The 27896-nt window shown below is 39.8% G+C and overlaps 1 protein-coding gene across 14 annotated transcripts in view; it reads right to left on the bottom strand.

Moving 5' to 3' along the window:
- The window catches only part of reps1 (RALBP1 associated Eps domain containing 1), a 120879-nt gene that overhangs the window by 56431 nt on the left and 36552 nt on the right, over positions 1-27896 (bottom strand). For 9 of the 14 annotated variants that reach the window (XM_059986646.1, XM_059986647.1, XM_059986650.1 and 6 more), the window contains 5 exons: positions 13960-14165; positions 11454-11547; positions 5216-5340; positions 2403-2565; positions 1163-1226 (listed from right to left, as the gene is read on the bottom strand). In XM_059986646.1, the coding sequence (XP_059842629.1) occupies positions 1163-1226; positions 2403-2565; positions 5216-5340; positions 11454-11547; positions 13960-14103 (590 nt within the window). In that variant the 5' untranslated portion in view covers positions 14104-14165. Of the gene's footprint in view, positions 1-1162; positions 1227-2402; positions 2566-5215; positions 5341-11453; positions 11548-13959; positions 14166-18421; positions 18545-27896 lie in introns of those variants that run through there. The other 5 variants (XM_059986648.1, XM_059986645.1, XM_059986643.1 and 2 more) reach the window with 5 other exon arrangements.

Genomic DNA, 27896 nt, shown 5'->3' with positions numbered 1-27896 from the left:
TGAATGGAGCCAGAGGAGTTTACCTTTTATTGGCACCATATATACATCTAATTGCCTAGTGAATTTTCCAGTAATTCAACTTTTTCCTTGAAAGTTCTTAGTTTTCAGTAATAGGTGCCATAATACTTTAATCCGGCTATTTTGCCAGTGATGTTGTGGGGGTGGAAATGGACTCTCTGACGGTGGTGTCTGAAAAGAGAATGCTGTCCAAGTTGCATGCCATCTTGGACAATGTCTCCCATCCACTCCATAATTTACTGGGTAGGCACAGGAGTACATTCAGCCAGAGAATCATTCCACCGAGATGCAACACTGAGCGTCAAAGGAAGTCATTCCTGCCTGTGGCCATCAAACTTTACAACTCCTACCTCAGAGTGTCTGACACCCTGAGCCAATAGGCTGGTCCTGGACTTATTTCCACTTGGCATAATTTACCTATTATTACTTAATTATTTATGGTTTTATATTGCTATATTTCTACACTATTCTTGGTTGGTGCAACTGTAACAAAACCCAATTTCCCTCAGGATCAATAAATTATGTCTGTCTGTCTTATAAATTCATTGTTATCACTGAAATCTGTAGTCTGGTATGATAAGGCGGTGACTTCTTTTTAGTCTGGTCTTTTTGTTCTCTTGACACTTCTTGTTCTTCTTTGCTATTGTAACATTTAATAACAAAACAACCATAAGCAACATGCTTATGACTCATTCGTAACTTCTGAAGAACCTTTGGATCACAAAAGCATCAGGATCAAACAGCAGCTTAAAAAGTTCCTTACATGCTAGTTTTGTTGAACTTCACTTTTCAATCTTCTAGTCCAACTCCTTCTGAACCAACTTACTTACTTCTAATGTATACTTACTTTAACTATACTTTGGAATGAGATAATTGCCTATCATCTCGGAACAAGATCTTGAATTTCAACATTACAAGAGTAGTTTCAAGCTCATGTTAATTATGTAAGCTTTGTCAGTGCAAGGAGGAACTTAGAGAATTGAGCATGTAGACCACAGGAAATACAACAATACAGAAATGCAGGAAATAACTATCAATGATCCTGTACTTTCAGAAAGCATTTGGTATAATGGCAATATATTATGAATATGTATCTCTCACCAAGCCATTCAATAACAGAATATTTGAAAATGTAATAACTTACCAAATGTGAGAAAGCTCGAGAATTGGCAATTTGGACTTTGTGAAGAATTCTTTAGCTGCAGATCCTGTAAGAAAACAACAAGTTGGTAAGAATATTTTTGATAGCACCAGTACCCTTTATCGTTAGGATTAACAAATATCCACTTTGATAGCAACGCACGAGATGATGAGAGGTATAGATTCAGTGGATAGCCAGAGACATTTTCCCCAGGGCCAACAAGAGGGTTATAAATTTAAGGTGATTAGAGGAAGGCATGGCAGGGTGGGAGTTTGTGTGTGTGTGTCTGTGTGTGCGTGTGTGTGTGCGCGTGCGTGCGTGTCTGTTTTTTTAAAAAAAAACAGAGCATGGTGGGTGCATGGAACACCCTGCCAGGGATGGTGGTAGAGTAGCTACATTAGGGATGTTTAAGAAATTCATACTAGGCACATGGATGACAGAAAAATGGACAGCTACATAGAAGAGAAGGGTTAGATTGATCTTAGAGTAGGTTAAAGATTGTTGGCTGAAGGGTTTATACTGTGGCATAATGTTTATGTTCTTAAGCAATACAACACAAACTGCAGTGAAGCGGACAAAGTAGTAAAATAGATTTGGGGAAAATTATAATGAATAAGTGCAGAATTCATTCATCTCCACCTCTTCTTTCATCATCAAGTGCTTTTCTTTGACCACCCAAAGTCCTGATTTTAACTCCACACAAAAACGCTGCTCAATCTTGAATGTGCGCGTGCATGTACTTGAAATATGGCTCCCACTTTCTCTTTAATGAATGGAATTCCAAGTCAAACTTTTATAGCCAAACAATAGTAAATATATTTAAAGCATGGAGGTATAATTGCTTTAAAAATGTTGAGTTAAAATTGTTGGACTAGAATAACTGCATTTACTTTTAATGACACCAGTGGATTGGACACAACATAATAGAAGCAACCTGCCACACAAGATTAAGATATTCTGAGAGAATGCAGGTTGTAAAAATTATACACATCTTTATGATTGATTTTTAAATACACTTCTGCTGTTATATGGAGTGTAAACTGTCCTCTTCCTCACAAGTAAAAGCAGTTTGTAACCCTCAACTCTTCTGTTTCCTTCAAAGACAGCAAACAAAAAAAAAGGATAGCTTTCCACTTTTGGAAAAAAACTTGATTTAATGATCAGTCTCTTTTATGCAGTGTCCATCCATTAGTTCTCCAAAAGATTTCACACATAGAACATGAGACTGGTTTTCAAATCATACCTGGAATAAAGCCATTCAAGTCTGGTTGAATATTTTTAAACTGGTTGATGTAATACTGTCTCTGCTCATCAGTAATCTTCCAAGGATCATCATAGCCGCTGGACTGCCTACGGATTTCCATGGCATTTGTAGCGGATGCTACAGTCCTTACAGTTGTGTGTTCCTGCAGAACAAACCCAAGATGAACTACTTCAGAGCACTACAAATCCATCCTAGTAATTTGCTAAGCTACCAGACTGGCATAACCAGGATGACAATATTATTCAACTAACTTAGCAAAGGCAAAATAATCAGCTTTTCACTTCAAACTATGATCACAGCCCGAATTTCTGACATACAGCTGCCCCAAAGATAGAAGTCCAGGACCTTTACCCAAAAGACTACTGTGGCAATGCTTGTATTACAACAGGTAATCCAAATTTATTTAAATAACTGACTGTACAGTCAACTTCTCTTTTTTGGGAAGAAGTACAATGTCACAATAGCAGAACAAATTATGCAGTAATAGCCCATAAACTCCACTTGGATTTTTGCTGTAGATTAGATAGAACATAGAATAGTCTAGCAAAATACAGGCCCTTCAGTCCATAATGTTGTGCCAACCTTTTAACCTACTCTAAGATCACTTTAACACAATCCTCCTACATAGTCCTCCATTTTTCTATTATCCATGTGCCTATCTAAGGGTCTCTTAAATACCCCTAATGTGTCTACCTCTACCACCACCCCTGGCAAGGCACTTCACGCACTCACTTCTGTGTAAAGAACTTATGTTTGACATTCCCCCTTATACTTTCCTCCAAACACATTAAAACTATGCCCCCTTGTATTCGCCATTTCCACCCTGTGAAAGTCCCTGGCTATCCACTCATCTATGCCTCAAGGTAGACAAACTAAGAAAAATAAAAGCAAAGTTCAAATCACATTAATAATAATCTGTACATTTTTTTTTAAAAAAAGCCTGTCAATCCCATAACAGTGGCCATTAATCAGAATGTAACAAAATAATTCTGTATACAGCCGGCCCTCCTTATCCGCAGGGGATTGGTTCCAGGAACCCCCCCCCCCCGTGGATACCAAAATTTGCAGATTCTCAACTCCCTTATTTAACATGTATAAGTGCGGTGGTCTTTAGGACCCAGCGGAACCCCGGACTTTATTTACCATGTCTCCATGCGGTGGACATTAGGACCTGGCGGCGGAGCTACGAATCCGCTGAGTTTCTGTTCATGAAAATAATCATGATCGTGATTGAAAATAAGGTGGAAGTAATAAAGCGATCGGAAAGAGGTGAAATGCCATCCGTCATTGGAAAAGCGTTAGGCTACAGTCGGTCAACAATTGGAATAATTTTAATGGAGAATGTGAAAGGCCCTGCCCCGATGAAAGCGACAATTATTACTAAGCAACGCAGTGGTTAAATTATTGAAATATGCATGTTTCTTAAGTGTTTTATATGCATAGAAAGGTAAAATATGTACTATATATTAAGAAAAACGTTTGACTAACTAACGCTAAATAATAACAGATGTACCTGCTCCGACTTCAAATCTGACTTAAAGATGGACTCAGGAATGGAAATAATTCATAACCCGGGGACTGCCTATACTTTTAAGTCATCTCTAGGTTACTTATAATACCTAATACAATGTAAATGCTATGTAAATAGTTGTTATACTGTATTGCTTAGGGAATAATGACAAGAAAAAATAGCCTGTACATGCAACAAGTGCTGGAGAGAGAACTTCCGGGTTTTCCCGATCCGCGGTTGGTTGAATCGGCAGATAAAGAGGGCTGACTATTTTATTTTAACCCGATAACACATTACGTTCTTATCCATCCATACATGTAACAAAGACAACACGGCTGTTTCCACAAGTGCTATCACTAAATTCTGTATTCCCCTGACCCTACACACCATTTCAAGCTCAATATTTCAATCTACCCTCTACTTTTATTACGTAACTGACAAAAAAGTATAGCAATTGCGACTTCAGATTTTAACTATACAAATTGTTGGTCATTTATTTATTGAGATACAACATGGAACAGACCCCTCTAGCCCTTCGAGGTGTGGCACCCAACAACCCCTAACTTAACCCTAGCCTAATCACAGGACAGTTTACAATGAGCAATTAGCCTAACTAGTACATCTTTGCACTGTGGGTGGAAACTGGAGCACCTGGAGAAAAACCACGCACTTCATAGGGAGGATGTAAATATTCCTTACAGGTGACATCAGAATTGAACTCTGAACTCCAATACCCTGAGCTGCAAGAGATAGCGTCATGCTAACCGCTATGCTTGGGTGATGCCACCGTTAGGTTGCACTTGAAACATTACAAGTAGTTTTGGTTACCACACTCCAGGGAGAAAGTGAACAAGCCGGTTAGGGTGTCAGAAAGATTCACAAGATTATTGTCTGGACTGGAAGCCTTTTGTCAGTCACGAGGACAGACTGGATTGGCTGGGACCATTTCCCTGGAGTGAAGGAGGCTGAGAGGCAAAGATAAGGTATATGGTTGCAGTCTTTTTCCAGGGAAGTGCAGTTTTGAAAAAGAAAGTTGTAAATAAATTGCAATGATTTAATTACTGCCCTCATCACGGGAATAAAATCTAAGTGAACTTTATTCCACCTCTCTCCAATGTTTGCAATTCTGAAAGGTCAAATTTCCAAACAGTTGCATTGGAGGGGGTGGTTACTGTATATACTTAAAATAACATTTCTATGTTGGGTAATGTTATGAATACTAAAATTAAATTAAAAATCAATGACTACAACAACTTCCGTATGCTCTACTGTCCATGCTTACCTGAACAGAAGCAGGATGCATTGTTGGAAGTGTGCTGCTTGGAGGTGTATCAGTAAAACTCACCCAGTTCTCTTGGTTGGGAGGGGGAGAGTGGGCTGGCCACATTCCATCACCAGCAACCGACCCTGGAATGTAAAGCACCATTTAAGATTAAGGTTCAAATACAATATATAAAAAATAAAACATGTTGCAAGCTTGTCATTAAATGCATTTTGTAATAAAAATTCTGTAAATACATTAAAACTGAGCAAGAGATCAGAAGTAAGCTAGACACCAGCTGTGTAGAATACAGTGGCATGCAAAAGTTTGGGCAACCCTGGTCAAAATTTCTGTAACTGTGAATAGCAAAGCGAGTAAAAGAAGACCGGATTTTCAAAAGGCATTAAGTTAAAGATGACACATTTTTTCAATATTTTAAGCAAGATTACTTTTTTATTTTCATCTTTTACAGTTTCAAAATAACAAAAATGGAAAGATGATCATAGAGATTGGCAGCTATGATGTTGTGGTCAGTCCTTAGTAACGCCCCCTTTGGTAAGTATCACAGCTTGTAAACACTTTCTGTAGCCAGCTATGAGTCTTTCAATTCTGTTTGGGGGATTTTCACCCATTCTTCCTTGCAAAAGGCTTCTAGTTCTGTCAGATTCTTGGGCCGTCTTGCATGCATTGCTCTTTTGAGGTCTATCCACAGACTTTCAATGACGTTTAGGTCGGGGGACTGTGAGGGCCTTGGCAAAACCTTCAGCTTGCGCATCTTGAGGTAGTCCATTGTGGATTTTGAGGTGTGTTTAGGATTATTATCCTGTTGTAGAAGCCATCCTCTTTTCACCTTCAGCTTTTTTTTTTAAACAGACGGTGTGATGTTTGCTTCCAGAATTTGCTGGTATTTAATTGAATTAATTTTTCCCTTTACCTGTGAAATGTTTCCCATGCCACTGGCTGCAACACAAGCCCAAAGCATGATCCATCCAGCCCCATGCTTAACAGTTGGTGAGCTGCTTTTTTCATGAAATTCTGCAGCCTTTTTTCTCCAAACATACCTTCACTCATTGCGGCCAAACGGTTCTATTTTAGCTTCATCAGTCAACAGGACTTGTTTCCAAAATGCATCAGGCTTGTTTAGATGTTCCTTTGCAAACTTCTGATGATGAATTTTGTGGTGAGGACACAGGAGAGGTTTTCTTCTGATGACTCTTCCATGGCTGCTGTTTGTTGGGACAAAGTTTGAGTAGTCAGGGTATTTAAAAAGCTTTGAAACTTGCATCACTTGGCCTTTCCTAACGATGATTGTGAACAAGCCATAGCCCTAACAAGCTAATTAAGGTCTGAGATCTTGGTAAAAGTTATGAGAGCTCAAATCTCTTGGGGTGCCCGAACATTTGCATGGTGCTCCTTTCCTTTTTTGCCCCACTGTAAAATTGTACAAAACAAAAATAATACACTAATCTTGCTTAAAATGTTGAAAAGAATATTTCATCTTTAACTTTGACTTGTGGAGATCAATTCATCTTCTACTCACTTAACTATTCACAGCAACAGAAATTTTGACCAGGGGTGCCCAAACTTTTGCATGCCACTGTACATGTTTGGCATCATTCAAGATAATTTTATGTTAGTAATGATGGTTAAGAAGCCAAAAAGTACACTGTTACACATCACTAATACTAGGTACTGCTTCAATTTACTCAAGGCTGTCGTATTGAAGTTTTCACTGGCAAATATTACCATAGAACAACTGAAACACAAGCAAACTTCCCAGAATCCAAATCAATATCTAACTTTGGGATCAAAGGCTTTTTAAAAAATATATTCTCCACGGTGTATTTTATCTTGTTTTTTTTGGGGGGGGGGGGTGGTAGGAATTCTCCATTTTAACAAAGAGAAATGACTTGCTTTTATATCAGTGCTTCTCCTAACTTTACTACAACTCTTATGTTTGAAAACTGATTTCCAGGCTAGTTAAATTGCAAATTCATTAAAGATCCCTATACCATTCAGATCAAGTCTTGATCCCATTTGTTCAAAAATATACCCTCAACACGTAAAGCATTACAAGCAAGGACAGCATGTTCAAGTTATATTGATAACTAACCCAAGATTGCTACTACAATTGTGATGAATGAGCGATCTCGGCTCCCTACGGACTTCTCCTGCATGATATAAATAGGCTCATGGAAAACTCAATCGTGAGCCAGCATTCAATGTTCAGTGCCCATTTCAAAACAAGAACAGGAGGACTGATATGATGTGTGCAGGAAGCAACCTATAGCAACACATTTTTAGGAGGCAAAAAAAAAAACAGGCAAGGAAAGACATTACTTTGACAATTAAAGAGATTACATATAATTACTTGTTGCTCTTTGTAAGAAAAAGGGTGATTATACTGTTGGATAAACCTGCCGGAATAATAAGTTAGAAAACAGCAAAGGAATAGTCATTCCCCTGGAAACTAATCAATAAGCTCCAAGACCTTAATACTTCCTTGTGCAATTGGATTCCGGAATTCCTTACTTGCAGACCCATCAGTTCAGATTGGCAACAACTTTCCCTCTATGACCCCCATCAGCACAGGTTCACCACAAGGCTGTGTGCTGAGCCTCCTGCCCTACTAACCTTACATTATTACTGAGTGGCTCAGCACAGTTCCAATGCTATATTCAAGTCTGCTGATGACACCACTTTCATAGACCTAATCAAAGGTTGTGACGAATCAGCATATAGGAGGGAGATTGAAAATCTGGCTGAATGATGTCATAACGTCTCACTCAACGTCAGCAAGATCAAGAGGCTGATGATAGACTTCACAAGAAGGAAACCCGAGGTTCATGAGCCAGTCCTCAGAGGATCAGAGGTAGATAGGGTTAGCAACTTTAAATTCCTAGGACTTATTATCTCAGAGGACGCAAGTACAATTATGAAGAAAGCACAGCAGCGCCTCTGCTTCCCTGGCAGCTTATGGAGTTTCAGCATAACATCTAAAACTTTGACAAACTTCTATAGGTGCAGTGGACAGTATATTGACTGGCTGCATCACAGCCAGGTATGGAAACACTAATACCTTTGAACGGAAAATCTCACAAAATGTACTGGATACTGACCAGTCCATCACGAGTAAAGCCTCTGAACCACTGAGCACATCTACATGAAATGCAGTCACAATACAGCGCACATCTACATGAAATGCAGTCACAAATTAGCAGCCTCCATCATCAGGGACCCCCACCATCCAGAACATACCTCTTCTCACTGCTGCCATCAGGAAGGTGGTACAGGAGCCTCAGGATTCACACCACCAGGTTCAGGAGCAGTTACTACCCCTCAATCATCAGGCTCCTGAACCAAACGTGAGAACTTCACTCAATTTCACTCACCCCATCATTGAGAGGTTCCCACAACCTGTGAACTCACTTTCAAGGATTACTCATCTCATGTTCTCGATATTTGCTATTTTTATATTTGTACAATTTGTTGTCTTCTGCACTCTGGTTGAATGCCCTAGTTGAGTGGTCTTTCATTGATTCTGTTACGGTTATTATTCAGTTGAGTATGCCCACAAGAAAATAAATCTCAAGGCTGTATATGGTGACAAATTTGTACTTTGAACTTAAAATTTTTATTAGAATTAAAGACAAATATTAGCTTTATTTGTCACATGCACATCAAAACAGAGGGAAATGCACAATTTGTGTCAAACCAAATAAGTGAGGTGTGTGCTGGGCAGTCGGCAAATGTCCCCACACTTCTGGCGCCAAAATAGCATGCCTACAACTCAGTAAATCTAATCCTATGTCTTTGGAACGTGGCAGGGCACCGGAGCACCCACAGGAAACTCACATTGTCATGGGTAAAGTGTGCAAACTCTTTTCAGAGATGGGAAAAAAAATAAACCTCACACTAAGCATTACACAATCATACCATGCATTCTTTCTGAGCAGAAGGGATGATACACAGACAAGAGGAAATCTGCAGATGCTGGAAATCAAAGTTATACACACAAAATGTTGGAGGAGCTCAGCGGGCCAGGCAGAAAGGTCCTGATGAAGATTTTCAGCCCAAAGCATTGACTGTTTCGCTATTTTCCATAGATGCAGCCTGGCCAGCATTTTGTGTGTATGATAAGGGATGGCCTGTCCAAATTAATACACTTGAAATCAACTGTTATTTCAGTTATACTTAAAGAAGAAATATTTAATGAATATATCCAAAGCAGGCAAATTTTTCACTAAAAATGCTTGCAGATCTGTTGGCATCAACTTTTAAGCACCTGGAAGCTCAAGAGTCCCAAAGTCAAACTGAAATAGAGCTTTCCACAGGCAAAGTAGTAGCAATAGTGCGATCACTCAAGGCAAGTACAATGTTCTCATAAAAGGTTATTCCCTTAATGGAAAACACTGCACATGACCTTGCTTAATGTGGGGAGACTGATGCATAGGCAGTCACCACACAATCCTTCAGGGTCCAGTGGTAAGGAATGAAGGTCAACATTGCTGCAGACTTACTCCGCATTCACTGCTGTTGTGTTGTGTCATCATCTTTCACCAGCTTCACCGTTGAGGTCTTGGTTGGATCACTGTGTCTGGAGTCACCCCTCGCCCTTATCTTATGGCCATAAGACCATTAAGATAGAGGAGCTGAACTAGGCCATTTGACCCATCTAGTCATCCCTGCCAGTGTTCTTTTCCAGTCAATTCCAGCCAACTCCTCTCTCATGCCTCTGTATTTCCCTTTACTCCACTGTAATACTCACACATCTGACTATAGCTTCTCCTTCTCAAATTTCAGGGTGAATTCAATCATACTATTATCATTTCCCTGAAGGTTCTTCTACCTTAAGGACTCTAATCAATTCTGGCTCATTGCACAACACCCAATCCAGAATAGCTGATCCCTTAGTGGGCTCAACCATGAGCTGCTTTTAAAAAAAAACCCTCTCATAGGCACTCTAGACATTCCTCCTCCTGGAATCCAGCAGCAGACCGATTTTCCCCAATATACCTGCATATTGAAGCCCCCCAGGACTGTTGTAATATTCCCCTGTGGCACACTTTATCTATCTCCTGTAGTAATTTGTAGGTCACATCCTTACTACTGTTTGGGGATCTGTACACAACTCCAATCAGGATATTTTTAGAGTTCCTTAGCTCTATCCACAATGATTCAAAACCTACCAACCCCATGTCACCTCTTTTTAATGATTTGATCCCTTCCCCCCCCCCCCCCCCCCCCCCACCATGGTTGACCCTACCAGGAGTTAAGATCCAGACAGCATCGCTCTCGGGATCCAAGGAACTCATAAGTCTCCCCACAAGGACAAAGTGATGATCCTTGAGGTATTATGAGACATCTCTGCTGCAGTTGTAAACTATCAGGGGAGTCTCTGGGGCAACTCTGATTTCCTTGGTTCAACTTGCTGAGCAGTGGAATTATAGCAACCCTTTGAAATCAAAGGAATAAATATAATCCACAGAACATAAAATAATGTTGAAATGAATTAATGTATTGTTAATGTTTTTATGTTTAGGTCTCTGATAATGCCCAAAAGTACACTAGAGGAAACACTACTCCAGTACATGTGTCAATAATAATCCAATTCTACAACACTTATTGCAACTGGCAAATTGTCTTCCAGAACACTAATGATTTCCACCTTGAAGTGAAGTGTATTAGTTCCCACCAGCTAAAAATGAATGATGTACAGTTAGGTGGAAGCTGATAAACATTATTAAAAAAAAATCTTAATGTGCTAAATGGCATTGGCTTCTCAGTTTACACTGAGAGACAATGTACTCTGTGCTAGCTGGCTTTCTGGGGATGGCACGGTAGTGCAGTAGTTAGCAAATCACCTTACAGTGCCAGTGATCACTGATTGGGCTTCCATTCCCACCACTGTCTATAAGAAGTTTGTATGTTCTCCCTGACTTCACGGGTTTCCTCCTAGTGGTTGGTTCCTCCCACATTCCAAAGGTGTGCAGGTTAGAGTTTGAGAGTTGTGAGCATTCTATGTTGATGCTGGAATTGTGGCAACACTTGTGGGCTGGCCCCCAGCTCATCCTCAAACTAAGCTGGCCATCATCGATAAAAGCAATACCTTTCACTGTATGTTTTGATATTTCAATGCACCTGCGACAAATAAAACCAATCTTCTTTTCTCTAAACCAGAAAGAAGAATATTAACCCATCTTCACTCACTGGAAATAATTCTATTTACCAAAGGAAGTTCATATACTCTCTGCATTACCTCCACTAGGATGCTGCTTGCTTTGTTTCCTCCAAGCAACTGGTGAAGATGGTGGTGAGTGATGAGGAGAGACAACTGGGGAAACCGAATCCTGCTGGAGAAAAGTTCAGGTCTTAGTAGTCAATTTTCAAGGAAATAAAATTCAATGGATCAATCAATGCTGCTACTTCAGCTCACCATTTAGTTAATGAGGAAAAAAAATAGGCCTTTTGCAGTTTTTGTAACTTGTGATAGATTTTGTTTTGTGCTGCGCTGCCACAGAACAATTTTCACGCCATGTCAGTGGTAATATTTTGTTTTTGTTATTTACAGATTTAGCATGGTAACAATGAGCTGGTGCCACCCAATTAAAGCCATACTAACCTGCATGTCCTTTGAATGTGGGAGGAAACCCACATGCTCACAAGAACATACAAACTCCTTATAAACAGTGACAAGCCGCTGGAGCTTTAATAGCTCTTCCTAACCTCCATGCTATTGTGCCGCCCATAATATACAGTTGTAAGAAAAAGTTAGTGAACAGTTCACAATTACCTGTTTTTTTGCATTAATATTTTTCATAAAATGTGGTCTGATCTTCATCTGGGTCACAATACTAGACAAACATAATCTACTTAAACTTCCTTAAGCAACAATAACCCCCAAACATTTCCTGTAACTGCCAATCAGACATGCACAATGGCAAGGAGGAATTTAGACCATTCCTCCATACAGAACTGTTTTAGTTTATCAATATTTCTGGGATGCCTTGCATGAACAATCCTCTTCAAGTCATGGCACAGCATCTCAATTGGGTTAAGGTCTGGACTCTGACTTGGCCATTGCAAACCACAAATATTCTTTTTAAACCATCCTGTTGTTGATTTACTCTTTGTGCTTTGAAATATTGCCTTGTTGCAGTATCCAATTTCTATTAAACTTCAGATGATGAACCACTACCCTGATATTATCCTATAAAATGTTTTGATACAATTTTGAATTCATCATTCCCTCATCGATTGCAAGCTGTTCAGGCACTGAGGCAACAAAGCAGCCTCAACCATGATGCTTCCTCCACTGTGCTTCACAGTTGAGACGAGGTTTTGGTTTTGGTGTGCAATGCCCTTTTTCCTCCAAACATAGCAAAGTGCCAACTTTCTACCAACTTTTGTCTCAGCTGTCCACAGAATATTGTCACAGAAGCATTGTGGAACATCCAGGTGGTCTTTTGCAAACTTGAGACATGTAGCAATGACTTTATTTTGGAGAGCAGTGGTTGCCTTCCATGAACACCATTTTTGTTCAGTGTTTTTCTTACAGTAGTCACATAAACTAAGACTTTAGCAAGTTCTAAAGATTTTTACAGGTCTTTTGTAGCCTTTTCCAGCTTCCTGTATCTCTACAATTCTTCTTCTACAGTCCTCTGAAAGTTGTTTTGATCGAGGCATGGTGCACATAAACAGATCTTTCTTCAGAAGAGCAGGCTTAGTCAGTAACCTGACTTTTTTTTTAAATGGGGCAGGGCACCTCTACAACCCACACCTCCAATCTCATCTCATTGATTGAAACACCTGACTCCAAATAACTTTTGTCAAAGGCATCATCCCAGAAGTCCACATAAGTTTTTGAACCTGGACTGTGATTGTTTAAAATGATGCAGTCAGTATTGATGAGAAGTACAACTGTTTGTGTTATTAGTTTTGGCAGATTGTGCTTGCCTGTTATTGTGACTTAGATGAAGATCAGATCACATTTTGTGAGTAATTAATGCAGAGAACCAGGTAATTGCAAAGGGTTCACAATTTGTTTCTTGCAAAAGTATCTGATTCTGGCAATGATATGTCTGAGCAGGTGGGTAGTTTTTAAAATTGTGCACTCTTAATGCATGGATAAGGATCTCAGTGGAAACCCAACTATACCTTCTCTTCTTATGAGTGATGAGCAGCCAGAAATTCACAGTAGCAGTTGGAAGTACTGAGGATATCTTGGGGGGGGTGGGGGGGGGGTAGAAATGAGTGAGAAGTTCTTTAGCCAGATGGTGGTGAATCTGTGAAATTTATTGCCAACTATGGCTGTGAAGACCAAGTTATTGGGTGTATTTAAAGCAGAGGTTGATTGGTTCATGATTATTATGTCAAAGTTTACAGGGAGAAGGCAGGAGAATGGGGCTGAGGGGAAAAATAAATCAGCCATGGTCAAATGGCCTAATTCCGCTCCTATGTCTTATGGTCATTTTGATTGTTCCCAAAACATTAAACGGCATTTTCCTTTAATTATTTTAAGTATATTCATTTGTAAATTACTTTTACAAATAGCAATACTTCATGCATTTGATACTCTCATACTTACGCTGGATGAACCCAGAAATCACGAGTTCAAACTCCACAGCAAATCAACAGACTGAATTCATAGTTAAAAGAGATAACTAAGTCTCCTGTTTTTCAGTACATTATCAAAATGGAGATAGGGATGAGAGGAAAAGAGAGAAATTCACACAAACTGAGAGCAATGGACTGTTTCACCATACCTGCTGTTCTGTTGCCGGCACTCGCTGTGTTACCACATCATGGGGCACACCGGTAGAAACCTTTTTGACTTGTGTTCGGCTGGGAGGGGGAGGAATGACACTGGTGTACGTGCCCTGGACCTGGTTATCAGATTCAGAATACATAGATGCACACCTCAGCTCCTGCTTATTCTCAGAAAATACAGATTTGGGTAATGGATCCTTCTCTGTTGGAGGAAAAAAAAAGATAGGTTAGGCAGATGATAATGCAAGGGTGCAATAGGACATTTGCACAGTTGTAATCCAAACTAATTTATGATTATATTGCTATAAAGATAATAAACTAGGTTAATGTTGGGCTTCAACCAAAGATCATTTTTGTTTTAAAGTGGTGACCAATCTGATCTTAGTTACAAATTCACTGTCCAGTAGCAGCAACTTCGCACTTTGAATTGTGGTGCACTGACGAGGACAGCACAAGAACAGCTTGTATGATTCCAAATTGTTTGGCATCTGCAACTTCTGGATAATAAGCCCCAAATTCACTGTACTTCTTGTTTAAATCAATCACCTGAATATTTTTATATTTACAGATTCAGCTTTTACTTTAAAAAGTTCAAGATTTGAGAAATGAAGCAGGGGAATTGGCTTCTTCAAGCCCTCCCTTACACCATCCCACTCCTGTCTACTTCTTCCTAGGCAACTATTTCCAAGAAAGATGCAGACCAGTTGGAAAATGACTGATGTATTTAATGCAGACAAGTGTGAGGTGTTGCACTTTTGGATGACCAACAAACATAAAGCTTACACAATTAACAGCAGGGTACTGAGGAGTGCAGTAGAAATGACTGTCTTGAGACTACAGATCCACAATTCCTTGAAAGTGGCATCACAGGTAGAGAAGGTTGTAAAGAAAGCTTTTGGCACATTGACCTTCCTAAATCGAAGTATTGAGTATCGGAGTTGGGATATGATGTTGAAGTTGTAAAAGGCCTAATTTGGAGTACCGTGTAACACACGCAAAATGCTGCAGGAACTCAGCAGGCCAGGCAACATCTATGGAAAAAGAGTAAAGTCAATGTTTCGAGCCGACATTTCACCAAAACTGGGGAGAAAAAATATGGAATCAGAATAGAACGTGGGGGAGGGGACAAAGAAACAAAAAGTGATAGGTGAAACTGGGGGGCAGGGGCAGGGGTGAAGTAAAGAGCTGGGAAGATGCATTGTAAAGACTGCAAGATTGCATTGGGGTTGTTTCCTGCACCCATGCAGAGCTCATTGACTTCAACCATTGCCTCTAACTTCTACTGTGCTCTCAAATTTACCTGGTCCATTTCCATCTCCTCCCTCCCCTTTCTCAATATCCATCTCTGGAGAAAGCTTAAATATCAATGTCTATTAGAAACACACTGACTCTTACAGCTATCTGGACTATACCTCTTCCCATGCTGTTCTTATAAAAATGCCATCCCCTTCTTTCAATTCCTCTGTCTCCACTGCATCTGCTCTCAGGATGAGGCTTTTCATTTCAGAACTAAGGAGATGTCCTCCTTTTTCAAAGAAAGGGGCTTCCCCTCCTCCACCATCAATGCTGCCCTCAACCACATCTCTTCCATTTCACACACATCTGCCCTCATCCCACCCTCTCACCACCCCACTGGGGATAGGGTTCCTCTTGTCCTCACCTGCCTCAAGCACAGAAATCTCAGTGACTTCCATGATCTCCAACGACATCACACTACCAAGCACATCTTTCCTTCCTCCCCCACTTTCTGCAGGGATCACTCCCTATGCAACTCCCTTGTCCATTTGCCCCTCCCTACTGATCTCCCTCCTGGCACTTATCCTTGCAAGTGGAACAAGTGCCACACCTGCCCCTACACCTCTTCCCTCACTACCATTCAAAGCCCCAAACAGTGCTTCCACGTGAGGCAACACTTCACCAGTGTGTCTGTTGGGGTCATATGCCATGTTCAGTACTCCTGGTGTGGCATCCTGCATACTGGTGAGGCCCGACGTAGTTTGGGAGACTGCTTCACCGAGCACCTTAGCTCCATCTGCCAGTAAAAGTGGGATCGCTAGTGGCCACCCATTTTACTTCCACTTCCCATTCTGACATGTCAGTCTATGGCTTCCTCTACTGTCGTGATGAGGCCACACTCAGGTTGGAGGAGCAACACCTTATATTCTGTCTGGGTAACCTCCAACCTGATGGTATAAGGAGTGATTTCTCAAACTTCCTGTAATGCCTTCACTCTTTCCTTCACCATTCCCCTCTCTCACCTTATCTCCTTACCTGCCCATCACCTCCCTCTAGTGCTCCTTCCCCATTTCTTTCTTCCATAGCCTTCTATCTTCTATTAGATTCTACCTTCTCCAACCCTGCATCTCTTCCACCAATCAATTTCCCATTTCATTGATGTCAATGAGCTCCACATCGGTGCAGGAAGCAGCACCAATGCAGTCTTCCCAGCTCTTTACTTCACCACAACCCCCCAATTTCACCTATCACTTTGTGCTTCTTCCTGCCCTCCCCTTACCTTCTTACTCTGGCTCATCTTTTTGTCTCCAGTCCTGATGAAGGCTCTCGGCCCAAAATATCGACTGTACTCTTTTCCATGGATGCCACCTGGACTGCTGAGTTCCTGCAGCATTTTGAGTCTGTTGCTTGGATTTCCAGCATCTGCAGATTTTCTCTTGTTTGTGATTAGAGTATTGTATACAGTTTTGGTCACCTACCTGAAGGAATGATGTAAATAAGACTGAAAGAGTGCAGAGAAAATTTACAAGGATGCAGCCAGGACTTAAGTAATAGGGAAAGGTTGAATAGGTTAAGACTTCATTTCCAAGAGTGTAGGAGAATGAGGGGAGATTTAAATGAGGTGTACACAATTATGAGGGGTATAGAAAGGGCAAATGCAAACAGGCTTTTTCCACTGAGGTTGGGTGAAACTACAACCAGAGGTCAAAGGTAAAAGGCAAAATATTTAGGGGAACACTAGGGAAAATCTCTCCAGTAATTTGAGAGTGTGCCCTTGGAAGAAGTCATTGCAGGTTCAATTTCAGCATTTAAGAGAAATTTGGATAGGTACATGGAAGGGAGGGGTATGGAAGACTATGGTCCAGGTGCAGGTCAATGGGACTAGGCACATTAATAGCTTGCAATGGACTAGATGGGTGAAGAGTCTGTTTTTGTGCTGTGACTCTAAGAACTTAAGTGGGACATTATATATAGAATGGCACCACTTTAGTGAAAAATGCCACCGTTCTCATTCAAAACAACTATTTTAAGAACAAATGAACACAATATGAGGGAAGGTAAGACCCTTCAAACATACTTCATTGTAACAATTTTGTTTGATCCTTCTCCATTTTCCAGCACTATCCTCCTTCTCTAATGTCTGGAAATCCTGTAATCTGCCTGAATTGTACTCAAACCTCCACAGCTCTCCAAGGCAGAGAACCAAAAATGTTTAATTTCAGTCCTAAACAATCTACCCCTTACTTTGAAGCTGTGGTTCCAGTTAGACCACTCAGCCAGTTGAAATATCCTCTACCCAATCATCCTGGCAAGGCTTTTAAGAGTCATTCAACACTTAAGCCCATCTGAGCTGAACTGTTATTCAGCCGAGAAATTGAGCCCATATCCACCACTTCCGCTGGCAACGCAGCCCACATTCTCACTAGCCTGAGTGAAGTTTCCCCTTAGGTTCCTCTTAACCATTTCACCTTCCACCCTTAACCTTTGGCCTCTAGTTCTAATCTCACCTAACCTCAGAGAGGTTTTCCCTCAAAGAGGAAAAGCCTCTTTGTATTCACCCTATCTATACCCCTCAATTTTATACATCTCCGTCAAATCACCCCTCAGCTGTACATTCTGGTGCAATCTGCCCTCAATTGTCTAAACACCAGAGAATAGAGTTCAGTCTACTCAATCCATCCTCATAGCAAACCTGTCATAGTTGAAACTGGTACAATGAACTCTTCCCTGCACTCCCTCCTTAGCAAGTATACGTTTTCTCAAGTTTTCTTGTAAACTTTCCCCCCCCCCCCCCCCCGGGATACAGATGATCCAGATGCCATGGCTGTTTGGGTATCGTAATTCATAAATCACTACCCAGAACGTGTTTCAATTTTTATTTTACACGTGCAAATAATGTGGCTTCCTGTTACATAAAATTGTGATTACAGATGGTTTCCCGAGGCCACGACCCCCACCTCTGTAACACACAAGTCATCTACATTTGGTAGAAAACAGTTGCCCTGCTCAGTTAATTGAACATCAGTGCTGTCACCTCCCAGCATTGAGTAACAAATTAGCACTAACAGATCAGCCTGTGAACAATGAATAGCAAGTGAAATTTGCTTTAGAGAATTTTTAACTGGATGAAAATTTGTGTAAATATATTCCAAACAAAACAATGTTAAATTGAAACATGTATACCAGCTGGAGTCTGAGAGCAAAAAGCAAAGTTGAAAACACCTTTTCACTTCAGGTACTCTGGTTCCCATCGTCATAAGAATCCAATGCTCGAAACACCCCACAAGAATGATTTTGGAAAACTATGGAACAATGCATAGAGTTGCTGAACTACCAGATTGACTGGCTATGTCAAGCTTTTATGTTATTATACAGAAATTAATCTTCCCCTTTGTTATCTTGACCTCTGTTTTAATTCCCAGTGCTGGTTTGCACCAATCAGCATGTATGACCTGTTATTCATTTGCTATGCAACTATGCATTCATGATTAGCTGTTCAATGTGGTATGTGACTCTGACATCGATTAAAAGTCCAGTGTTGCTAAGAGTTCTTGCTGCATGACCTGTTTGACTCAGAAAGGGCACGAGCTGAAACACTGACTTTGTTCTGATGAGAGATGTGAAAAATGGCAAGCGTTTTTAGCTTTCATTCACCATTTCTCATTTGTTGTATTTTGCTCTCATGGAGTCCATAAACTGCTCATTTATCTCAGTCTTCACTTGTCTGCCAAATAGAAAATCTTTTCCTTCACTCACCCAACTAAACAATTTTTGAATGCTATGGTCTGCTTAAATTAACATCTGAGAAATCAGAAAGCCTCAGACTTCCGTTTAAAAAGTTTTTCCCCAGTGAAACACTCATCCAGACCTTCATGTTGAATTAAACAAATTACGCAATATTTCAGAATCAATGTCACAGTCAGAATTAGGTTTAATAATACCAGCATATGTCATGGATTTTGTTAACTTTACAACAGTAGTACAATGATAAATAAATACTGAGAACAAAAAAAAAATTAGATACATATGTGTATATGTCTATAAAATAGTTAAGTTAAAATAAATTTAAAAAAACAAAAGTAGTGGGGCAGCATTCATGGGTTCAACATCCGTTTAGAAATCAGATGGCAGTGGGGGAAGAAATACTCCTGAATTCCTGAGTGTGTGCCCTCAGGCTTCTGCACCGCGATCCTGATGGTAACAGTGTGAAGAAGGCATGTCCTGGGTGGTGGGGATCCTTAATGATGGACGCTGTTTCCCTAAGGCACTGCTTGTTGAAGATCTCTTTGGATACTGCGGAGGCTCGTACCCATGATGGAGCTCACTGGTACTTATGACCAGCTCTATTATTAATTTCCAAATCCAGCAGTGCTCCATGTTCTGACTCATACCATACCATTCACCCATCACCCATTTTACTTGACCTATATTGATTCCAGTTATTTTTTAAAAAAAAATCAACTTGAAGATTCTCATCCTAGATTTCATACAGTAATTACGCCTCTGAAATTTCAATCTCCTTTAGCCTTTCAAGACCCCTAACTTTCTGAACACTATTTTTAGCTGCTTGACCAAGTTTATCATTCCAAATCAAACATGTCAAAGCTTGACACAAGAGATCTGTGGATGCTGGAAATTCAGAGAAACACACATAAAATTTTGTTCTGCAGTTCTTCCAGGTGGTTTTCAATAAGACTTGAGACTTCTGAAAATCCTTCCTCACTCTCAGGCCCTTTTCTGTATCTGTTGTTGCTCTTAGGCAGTGAAATGATCAAGATTGTAATTCTTATCAGAATTGCCCATAGGCCTAAACCTAGAACCCTACTTAACCATCTCACAACTCTTCTTCAAAAATCACCAGTGGACCATAGACATGTCTGTAAAATACAGGGAATAATAGCCCCTAAAAGACCAGGTTAGGAGAGTTCATTCAATGCTCAGAAAATGCACTTTACTCTCATCAGCCCACCATCCCCTCCTCTGTGCAATACAGTACTCCTCATTAACCTACCATCCTACCCTCAATGTAATACTATGCTCTCCAATTATCAACGGCTTCCACTATCTTGCATTAAAATCTGAGAATGGGCTCAACCAAATAAACACGGTGCAAATGCGCACTGCCATACTGGGCTGGGAGACCTGTAACAAGATTGCTAACTGGGCTGCTCAGTCACTGCCTACCACTGCTAGCGGTAACATTGTGTAAGATTCCAAAGATGTTTATTATTTAAAATCGCATCTCTCATGGAACCCCTAGCGACCTTTTGCAGAACCCCAGGGTTCCACAGAAGCCTGGCTGAGAAACCCTGACTTAAATGGTCAAGATTACAGTTGGCTTTTAGGCAGAGGGTCTTGAATTGCAAAACATCATGGCAAATGAATGTTGGCCTTTATTGCTGGAGGGATTGAATTTAAGAGCAGGGAAGCTCTGATTCAACTGTGCAAGGTACTAGTGAGGCCGTACCTGAAGTACTACATGCAGTTCTGATCTCCTTACTTGAGGAAAGATGTATTGTGTTGGCAACTGGTGCAGAGGAGGTTCACCGGGTTGATTCTGGAGATGAGGGATTTTGTCTGAGGAGAGATTGAGTCATCTCAGACTATTCAGAAGAATGAGAGAGAATCTCATAGAAACATAAAATTATGAAAGAGATAAGGAAGAGGCAAGAAAATTGTTTCCTCTGGTGAATGAGACTAGAACTAGGGAACATAGCCTCAAGATTCAGGGATGTGCAGAAAATGCTCCCCCCACCCCCCCCCCATCCAGAGAGCAGTGAATCTGCAGAATACTTTCCCCAAAAAAGCAGTGAAAGCTACTTCATTAAATATATTTAAGACAGTGTTAGGTAGATTTTTGCATAGCAGGGAATTGCAGGTTATGTGGAAAAGGTAGGTAAGTGGAGCTGAGCCCGTGACCAGATCAGTACATTCTTATTGAATGGCAGAGAAGACTTGATGGGCTGGATGGCTGACTCCTTCCCCTAGTTATCATGTTCTTGTGTCATTGAATAAATAATGTATACTTAATAACTATTTAGAGCAGGAATGCCCAACGTGGGGTCCACTGACTCTTCAGTTAATGGTAGGGTTCTGTGGCACAAGGTTAGAAACCCCTGGATCATAGAATGCAGTAATATGCTCTCAATCTGCCCCAGATTAAATGGCCTCTACCATTTTTTTTAAAAAAAACAGCTGCCAGGTACAAGGCTGTGTTGCCAAGCATGCAACACAATCTATATGCAAGAACAAATTGAAAGGTAATGAAAGCACACACCCAGCCATAAACTCCTTGCCTCTGGCGGACACACCACTACTGAACCCAACTATCGACCTGCTCCTTCCCATATCTAAACTCTTTAGAAACAAGTCATCTACCTTCCCCAAAATTAGAGCCCCACTAATCATCTGAATGCTGTCATCTAGTACAAGTTCCTTTGCTTTTCACAGTCAAAGATATGGTATGCCTTTTCTAAGCCTCCTCAACTCCCTAAAACCCATCTCCAAACCAGTTTAATAGTTACTGACCCCACATCTCCTCAGCTGTCTTAGGTTTTTCACCTTGGGAAATTTTTGATATGAAAGGGGCTGAACAAAAATGATGCTGTTGTTGAGTGACCTACACTTGTGGAGCAGCCAGCGAATCAGAATCAAGTTTAATATCACTGGCATTTGTCATGAAATTTGTTGTTTTGTGGCAACAGGATAGTGCAATATGTAATAAAAACTATAAATTACAATAAGAAATATGTAAAAAAATAAAGTAATGCAAAACAAGAGAAAAAAGGTGAGGTAGTGTACATAGGTTCATCGTCCATTCAGAAATCTGATGGCAGAGGGGAAGAAGCTGTTCCCAAAATGTTAAGTGTGTCTGTAGACTCCTGTACAGCCCCATAGATGAGAAGAGGGCAAGTTTGGCTGATGAGATCCTTAATGAAGGCTGCCACCTTTTTGAGGCATTGCCTTTTGGATGCTGGGGAGCTGGCTAAGTTGGCAACTTCCTGCAGCTTTTTCTGACCTTGTGCAGTGGTCTCTCCAAATGAAATAGCGATGCAAACACCCAGTTAGAATGCTGCCCATGGTACAACTGCAGAAACTTGCAAGATTTTGGGGACAGACTAAAAACCCCTAAACTCCTAAGGAAGTATAGCAGCGGCCACGTCTTCTTTAATTGTATCAATATGTTGGGCCCAGGATGCATCTTCAGAGATGTTGACAGCCTGGAACTTCTCACTTTTTCCACTGCTGATCCTTCAATGAGGACTGGTATTTATTCCCTCAACTTCAAGGTACAAGGTTGTTGCTTTGACACCACTCAACTAGCTGATCGACCTCACTGCTGTACGCCTTCTTGTCACCATCTGAAATTCTTCCAACAATAGTTGTGTCTTCAGCAAATTCATAGATGGTATTTGAGTTGTGCCTAGCCGCATAGTCGTGGTTGTGGAGAGTAGGGCAGTGGGCTAAGCACACATCCTTGAGAAGCACCAGTATTGATTGTCAGCAAGGAGATGTTATTCTGTATTTGCACAGATTGTGGTCTACCGATGAGGAAGTGAAGGATCCAGTTGCAGAGGGAGGTGCAGAGGCCTAGGTTCTAGAGCTATTCACTAGTACTGAAGGTATTATGATGTTGAACGCTGAGCTGTAATCCATAAACAGCAACCTGACATAGGTATAGTTGTTGTCCAAAGCCAAGTGGAGGGCCAGTAAGATTACATCCACTGTAGGCCTATTGTGGCGATAGGCAAATTACAGTGGGTTCAGGTCGTTGCTTAGGCAGGAGTTGACTCTGTCCATGACCAACCTATCAAAGGACTTCACAGCAGATGTCAATGCAACAGTAGCTCATTCAGGCAGCCCACCCTGCTCTTTTGGGCACTGGTATGATTGTCACAGGTGAGAAGCAGGTGAGAACCTCTGACTGCAGCAGTGAGAGATCGAAGATGTCCTTACACTCCTGCCAGTTGGTTGGCACTCACCTACCAGGTACACCATCACCATCCTGATGCCTTGCAAGGGTTCACCTTCTTGAAAGATATTCTGACACTGGCCTCAGAGGCAGAGATTACAGGTTACTAGATGTGGCAAATGATACATAGCTCCCTTTCAAAGCATGCATAAATGAAGTTTAGTTCATCTGGGAGTGAAACATCACAGCCATTCATGACATTAGGTTTTGCCTTATCTGAAGTAATAGCCTGCAAATTGCGCCAGAGCCGACATGCATCTCATTCGGTCTCTTAACTTCAAAATGTGGACATGGGATGGGACGGTGAGTGCTCTTGATGGTATAACAGCGGTCAAGTATGTTGACTCCTCTGGTTCCACAGGTGAAATATTGGTAGTAGCTGCTCAGATTTGAGCTGACCTGGTTGAAATCTCCCACAATGTTAGGGAAGGCATCAGGGTGTGCTGTTTTGTAATTATGCTGCTCAGCTCTCCAGTGCCTGCCTGATAGTAGCCTAAGATGGAATATATACCACTACCAGGATGATGACAGAAAACTCCCTTGGCAAATAAAATGGATGACACTTGACCGTTAGATGTTCCAGGTCTATTGAGTAGGAATTTTGTTCTGAGGTCTTGAGTTTTATTTTCCAGAGACTCTACATTCACCAGCTGGTGAGTGAAGTGTTTTTTGGTGGGGGGGTGGGCAGGGGCAGAGGGAACAAAAACTTCTGCATTTCATTTGTACCTGTAGCCCAATGCAACTTCCTGTTTCCGTTTTCTTAAAGGGAACTACATATGCGACCCGAGTCTGTTGTCCAAAGTTTGTCGATCTTGAGGATCAATAGACTGTACACTCACTTTAGTATTGAACAGATGCGAATTATACAATTCCTGACTAAAGGTCTCAGCCCAAAACATCGACAGTGCTTCTCCTTATAGATGCTGCCTGACCTGCTGTGTTCCACCAGCATTTTGTGTGTGTTGTCTGAATTTCCAGCATCTGCAGATTTTCTCGAATTTGCGAATTATACAATTAAATATTTTTGCAATATATTGAAGCTATGATTTATACAGGACAAATGTTAATGCATGGGAGAGTAAAAATACTTGCCAACCACAGCTTTCAAGTTTAATGGATTATGCAATATCCATTAAATGTTTGATGTTTCATAAAGGTAAACCACTATACAATTTCTGAGAGGCATTTTTATTCCCTTTATAAATTTCCATGTCTCTAAAATGCCTCAAATTAAGACATGGAAAAATATAGAAAGCCATGATTGGACAAGTTAGAAATAACACTGAATTTCGTGGAGTTTCAAGATGGCGACGTAGACATCTGCCTTTAGGCGCTCTTCATTTTTTAAGCTATAATCACCCTTTAATCAAATCTTTTCGTACTTAATCACATGGGTTGATATTTACGATTTATTTCTCTTTTTAAAAATAACACTGGATTTAATTTTTTCAAACTTAAAATGTCTGTACCTAAGAAATCGTCTAAAGACCCTATAACTCTCGATGCAATCTCCAGTCTTCTGGATACTAAACTGGATACTAAACTTGCAAGTTTGGAAAACAAACTTACTGCGAAAATGTTGGAGCTTGAAGAAGTCGTTAAATCATTTGATATCAAGCTTCAATCGCAGGCAGCAGATATTGAACGGCATGAAGAAAAGTTTGCGGCTCTTGACAAGATAATTTGTGAAAAAATACGTACAATCGAAACTTTGGAGGAGAAGGTACGGTCGACCACTAAAATAGTGGAGCAGTATAAGTTTAAAATCACCGATCTTGAAAACCAGTCTCGCAGACAGAATTTGCATATTATTGGATTTCCCGAAAATGTTGAGTCTGGTGACTTAACTGAATATTTCTCTAATTTATTGTGGGAAATTTTTGGCGAGGACGCTTTGCGGGTTAAACCTACTATTGATCGTGCCCACAGAGTTTCGCGATTTTCGGCTGCGAAAGACAAGCCACAAGCTGTGATTGTCAGTCTCCATTATCCTCGGGAGAAAGAGCTTTTAATTCGATTAGCTCGTCAGAAAGGTATGATTTCTCACAGAAACAAGAACTTTCGTATTGTTGAAGATTATTCATTCGAGGTAATGAGGGCGAGAATTGCTTTTAAACCGGTGATGGAGGAGGTTCATTCGATTGGACTTAAACAAGCTTTAAGATATCCAGCGAATCTCAGAATTACGTTGAGCGACAACAGTCAGCGTTTCTTTAATACTCAAGAAGCGAAGAAATTCGTTGAAGAATCTCGGTCTTCTAGTACAACTTGAACTATGTGTTATGTGGAAGAACTTTTGGAGAGAAGACGCCATTCCGTTTTAGGCTTTAACTTATAAAGCTGCGGTATAGCTTTTTATTTTGGTCTGTAGACCTGGTTTTTTTTTTATTATCATGATTTACAGATGCTCTTTTAACTTTACTATAATGTCTTTTTTCTTAATTATTTTTTAAGATGTCGTTTCTTCTTCCCATAAGACTTTGCTTTCCATAAGCGCTTATTTGCCTGTACTTGAGAATGGGACGAATGATTTGAATTTTTGAACCTTTTTTTTTTATATATATATATTGTAGTGGTTATTGAACCCTTTTTAAATTTTATTTTGATAACCTTTTTTTTAAAAAAAGATTGGTGAATTTACATTTATATTTTGTAATATGGTCCTTTCAAAATGTCATTTCTTCTTCCCATAAGTCTGTTTTTGAAACGTCATTTCCTTATATTTGAATATGGAATCTTTTTTTAAAGGCATATTACACTATTTTAAACTTCAATGGTTATCCTTTTTTTATTAATGATTTTTTGCTTTTTTATATCATTTTTTCATTTTGATTGATATATATTTTTTGTTTACAACCCTGTATTTATATCTGGGTGTTATATAGTTTCTCTTTTCTTTCTTTTCATGAAGTCGCCATCTTGAAAATGGGGGTAATATTAGTGTTAGTTTGTGCGCCTGCCGCTTGGCTTTTTTTCGTGGGGTGGGGGAGGGGGTAGGGATCTTTTTTTCATGCTTTTGCTTTTTATTTTTTTGCTTTTAGTTTATGGGCCGACTTTAAATTATTAATATTGTTGAGGTGTCATGTTCTCCGGTTGCTCCTGAATCATTTTTCCTTCTTCCTGAATTATGGGTTATGTGTCTTTTTAACCTTTTATGATATACACAACTAATATTGGCATGATGGATAAGTCTATTAACTTTATCTCCTGGAATACTAATGGTTTAAATCATCCGATTAAACGTAAAAAAATATTTAAAGTATTCCATAGACTAAATGCTAATATTATTTTTGCACAGGAGACCCATATTAGGAGGGAGGATAATCAACGCTTTTTTAGGTTCTGGAAGGTCAACAATTTCACTCAAATTGTACCGCCAAAATTAGGGGTGTCTATTTTTATAGACCCTTCAATTTCGTTTACACATCATGAAATTATTTCTGATCCACAGGGCAGATTTTTGTTGATAACTGGTTCACTTTTTAATCGAAAAGTGGTTCTAGTTAATGTTTATGCTCCAAACTTTGACTGTCCTGAATTTTTTTAAACGTTTATTTACTTCCCTTTCTAATCTAAATGAATATATGTTGATAATGGGTGGAGATTTCAATTGTTGTTTGAATCCTTCGATGGATAGATCTAAACCTATTCGAATTCTTCCGAATAGATCAGCCTTACTTATTAATTCTTTTATGGTTGATTCGGGAATTACTGAAATATGGCAGTTTTTGAACCCTAAAGATAAAGAATTTTCATTTTTTTCACATGTATATCAGTTATTCTAGAATTGATTATTTCCTTATTGATCATCGTTTATTAGCAGATGTTATTGATTGTAAATATGATTCTATTGCTATTTTGGATCATGCACCTTTGAAGTTATCAAGATTTCGGACTTTTCCAATAATACTCGATCTTGGAGACTTAACGCTACTTTGCTTCAAGATCCTGAATTCATCACCTACATAAAACAGCAAATTGACTTGTTTTTCTCAACAAACTATACTGAAGAGATTGACAGAGGAATACTTTGGGACTCTTTTAAGGCTTTTATCCATGGACAAATTATCTCATATTCCGTTGGTAAAAGAAAACAAAGATATTTAGATATTGCTTTATTAGTGAATAAAATTAAAGAAATTGATAAGATTTATTCCGTGACTCCTACCAAAGAACTTTATAAGAAGAGAGTTGAGCTTCAAATGGAGCTTAGCTTATTATTATCTTCAATTGAGAATCAATTAATTAGGACCAGGGCTCAATTTTATACCCTAGTGATCGAACTGGTAAATTGTTAGCTAACCAATTAAAAGCTATTTTGACTAAGCGACAAATTATTAAAATTCGTAAACAAGACGGCAATCTGACTACTGATCATAAAGAAATCAATAACACTTTAAGATTTTTATAAATCTTTATACCAATCAGAATTTGACGGCAATCTGTCCATGATGGATAACTTTTTTAACAATTTGAATATTCCCAAACTGACAGATGAAGATCGTAGCTTGTTTGATGCTCCTATCTCTTTGGCCGAAATAGGTGAGGCTATCTCATCAATGAATTCAGGGAAAGCTCCTGGTCCTGATGGTTGTATTATAGAATTTTTAAAAATTTTCTTCTTTGCTTTCCCCTTGGTTATGTGAAATTTTTAATGATGCATTTGTTAAGAAGAGATTACCTCAGTCTTTTTATGAAGCTACTATCTCTCTAATTCTTAAAAAA

Source organism: Hypanus sabinus, chromosome 12 (genome assembly GCF_030144855.1).
Source record: "Hypanus sabinus isolate sHypSab1 chromosome 12, sHypSab1.hap1, whole genome shotgun sequence".
In the NCBI taxonomy this organism is placed as follows: domain Eukaryota; kingdom Metazoa; phylum Chordata; class Chondrichthyes; order Myliobatiformes; family Dasyatidae; genus Hypanus; species Hypanus sabinus.
Note: the sequence above shows the minus strand (reverse complement) of the source record. Positions and strands in the feature narration are given on the sequence as shown.